The sequence below is a fragment of the Mus caroli genome, chromosome 7, assembly GCF_900094665.2.
Source record: "Mus caroli chromosome 7, CAROLI_EIJ_v1.1, whole genome shotgun sequence".
NCBI lineage: Eukaryota > Metazoa > Chordata > Mammalia > Rodentia > Muridae > Mus > Mus caroli.
Genome location: NC_034576.1, coordinates 2,954,395 through 2,957,609, shown reverse-complemented (window position 1 = coordinate 2,957,609; position 3,215 = coordinate 2,954,395). Strand labels below are relative to the sequence as shown.

General features: G+C 44.2%; 1 protein-coding gene across 1 annotated transcript in view; it reads right to left on the bottom strand.

The window, feature by feature from the left end:
• Positions 1-2,043: 2,043 nt before the first annotated feature.
• The window catches only part of Eddm13 (epididymal protein 13), a 28,150-nt gene continuing 26,978 nt past the window's right edge, over positions 2,044-3,215 (bottom strand). Inside the window, exon 11 of the mRNA XM_029479248.1 lies at positions 2,044-2,071. Coding sequence (XP_029335108.1) covers positions 2,044-2,071 — 28 coding nt within the window. The remainder of the gene's footprint in view (positions 2,072-3,215) is intronic.

The window sequence follows — 3,215 nt, the reverse complement described above, 5'->3', positions numbered from 1 at the left end:
GGGGGGGGGGGTTGTTGGGGGGAGGGGAGGCAGACGGCATTTGTGCAACAATATGTATGTGCAAACCCTCACGTTGTGTCTGGCTGTCTGCTTTATAGTAAATCAACAGGAGCTGGAGAGATATCTCAGTGGTTAGAACACTGGCTGTTCTTCCAGAGATCCTGAGTTCAATTCTCAGCAACCACATGGTGGTCACAGCCATCTGTAATGGGATCCTATGCCCTCTTCTGGTGTGTCTAAAGACAGGTATAGTGTACTCATATACATAAAATAAATAAATCTTTAAAAAAATAAAAAAGTAAGTGAGCAGAGTGCAACAATATGGAGCACTCAGGTTTCTTTTCTCCTCCAAATTGGACAGGAAGTCCAAAATCCAGCTCTTGAGGCAAGCTGAGTTACTGCCCACTCTGATGAGCATCCTTGTTCCTCTGGTCTGAACTGTAACTTATTAGGAGCCAAGTTAGTGTGGTTGCCAAGGATAAAGCAGTGCATATAACTGGTATATAGCCTTGAACCTTACTTTTTTTTTAAAGATGTTTTTATTTTATATGTGTGATTTGCCTTCAGGAAGTATGCCATATGTATGCAGTACCAGCAGAGACCAGAAGAGGGTGGCAAGTTCTCTGTAACTGGAGTCACTGACAGTTGTGAGCTGACTGTGGTCTTTTGCAAAAGGAGCCCTGTTCTTAACTGCTGAGCCAGTTGTTGTTGTTTTTTGGTTTTGTTTTTTTTTTTTTTTTGAGACAAATTTGCATGTATTCCAGGTTGGCTTGAAACTCACTATATAGTCAAAAATGGCTCTCAACTCCTGAATCTCTGTATCCACTGTTTAATAGAGATACAGGAATATGGGTCCATTTTCTCTGCCAATTAAAGTATTAAAAGACAGGAAATAATAGTGGTGGGACTTGCCTTTAATCTCACCACTCAGGAGGCAGAGGCAGGTGGATCTCTGAGAGTTTAAGGCCAGCCTGGTCTACACAGTGAGGACAGCCAGGGATACACAGGTAAACCCTGTCTTTAAAACAAAAAACAAAACAAACAAAAAAAAAGAATGAAAGAAAGAAAAAGGAGCTAGGCAATGGTGCCGCACACCTTTAATCCCAGCACTTGGGAGGCAGGCAGATTTCTGAGTTCCAGGCCAGCCTGGTCTACAGAGTGAGTTCCAGGACAACAAATACACAGAGAAACCCTGTCTCAAAAAGCAAAACAAACAAACAAACAAACAACAACAAAAACGAGAAAGGGGAGGAGGCAGGAAAAGGTACTACCAGAAATCATGGGGAGTCCCAGTAGAGCCATCAAATGAGACTGGGGAAATCAGGGTTCATCTTGGGGTTCTTATTCTCATTAATAACATAAGTTAACAAGGGTCACAGACAGACACTCAAGAGCAAAGACCTGACACAGGCAGAGGCTTTAGGACCTACCAAAGCCATGCTACTGCAATACAGGAGAGAGAAGCGCTGGAAAGAGAGGAAGGAAGCCCAGCATGTCAGGGAGCTTTAAAGCACACTTAGGTTTCAGTCAACATCGGAAAGCAGAGAGAGACAGATAGGGCTTTCTGCTCTTGGATTTTTGTTTGAGAGTCAGCATGGCAGCTTAGTGGTTAAAGATAATCACTGCTGAGCCAATGCCCTCAATACACACAGAATCACACAGTACTCACTGAATACGCACTGAATCAAAAATCAAGGGGTTTTTTTTATTTGAAAATTATAAATGATTCTTAGCGCCCCTCCACCCTGTGTCATTTGCTGTTTTGTAAATGTAAGAAACAAACATTTAGCAATTAATTAGTGCACAATAAAGGAAGGTTGAAAATGGCCCAGAAAAGAAGGTATTGGGGAAAGCCTTACAAAGGCTCACTCGGCTGCTCTACTGGCTATTGTCACAGGGCACGGTCCTCAGACGGCTTCCTGCTGAGCCTCTGGACACACTCATACTCTGCTAGTTGATAAGCCAGAGTGCGAAGAGCTTCCTTAGGATGTGAAATGCTCTGGAGTCGGAGGGCTTATGAGGGTTGAGCAAAACAGAGCGGCTTCACTGGAAGGAACAGCAGGGGTCGTCTCTACGGAAGATGAGAAAGGAGGACAGTCACAGTTGGACACTTATTTGGGTCTTCATATGTTCTCAGACCCCATTGGACTTTACTCGAGACCCCTGAGCCTGCCTGCGCTTCTCACCTCCGTCCGGGGCCTGGCTCCTCCCACTTTGTTCTTCCTCCCCCAAACTGTTCCACCTGCTGATGTCACTTCCCTTAGACCTCAAGAGGATTTGTGGGGATGGGGAGCTGTGCAACCAGGGGATCAAGTCTGGAGCAAGAATGAGATCGAAGTGTGTCCAAACCCGAGAAATCTCGTCTTGAGACTGGCAGGAGTAGCGCCTGCTCGTCCTAGCTCAGGCAGCCTGTACAGGCCCCTACCTCTGCCACCCTTGAAATGGTCCTGCAGCCTGACAGCCATGTTACAGGTTAAACTTTCTCCATCCTTAAGGTAAGTCCAGCAAGCATAATTTTGCATAATTCCGCCGGGCAGTGGTGGCGCACAGAGATCTGCCTGTGTCTGCCTCCCGAGTGCTGGGACTAAAGGCATGTACCACCAGCACCCGAATTTTTTAAGATATTTTTAAAGATTTACTTTTATTTTACGTGTGTATTTGTCCACATGTATGTATGTATGTGCATCACATGCATGCAGTGTCTGTGGAAGCCAGAGGGAGTGTCAGATCTCCTGGTACTGATGGTGGTGAGCCACTCTGTGAGTGCTGGGGACCAAACCTGAACCCTCTGCAAGAGCAGCAAGTGCTTGTACCTACTGAGCCATCTCTCCAGCCCCTAATTTATTTTTAATTATGCATGTGTGTGTGTGTACGTGTGTACGTGTGTACGTGTGTGTGTGTGTGTGTGTGTGTGTGTGTGTGTGTGTGTGTAGTTGTGTCCATGTGAATGCAGGTGCCCTTGCAGGTCAGAACAGGGTACCTGGTCTCCTGTGGCTACAGTTACAGGTTGTACAAGTCCTATAATGTGGGTGCTGATAATTTGGGTCCTCTGTAAAAGTAGTACATGTTTTTAAACCTCTGAACTATCTCCCAAGCTGTCTTATTTAATACTAATACTACTAATAATAATAATCCCACTTAGAATTATATATACATATTTATTTATTTATTTATTTAAGGTTTTTTTTTTTTTTTTTTTTTTTTTTTTTTTTTTT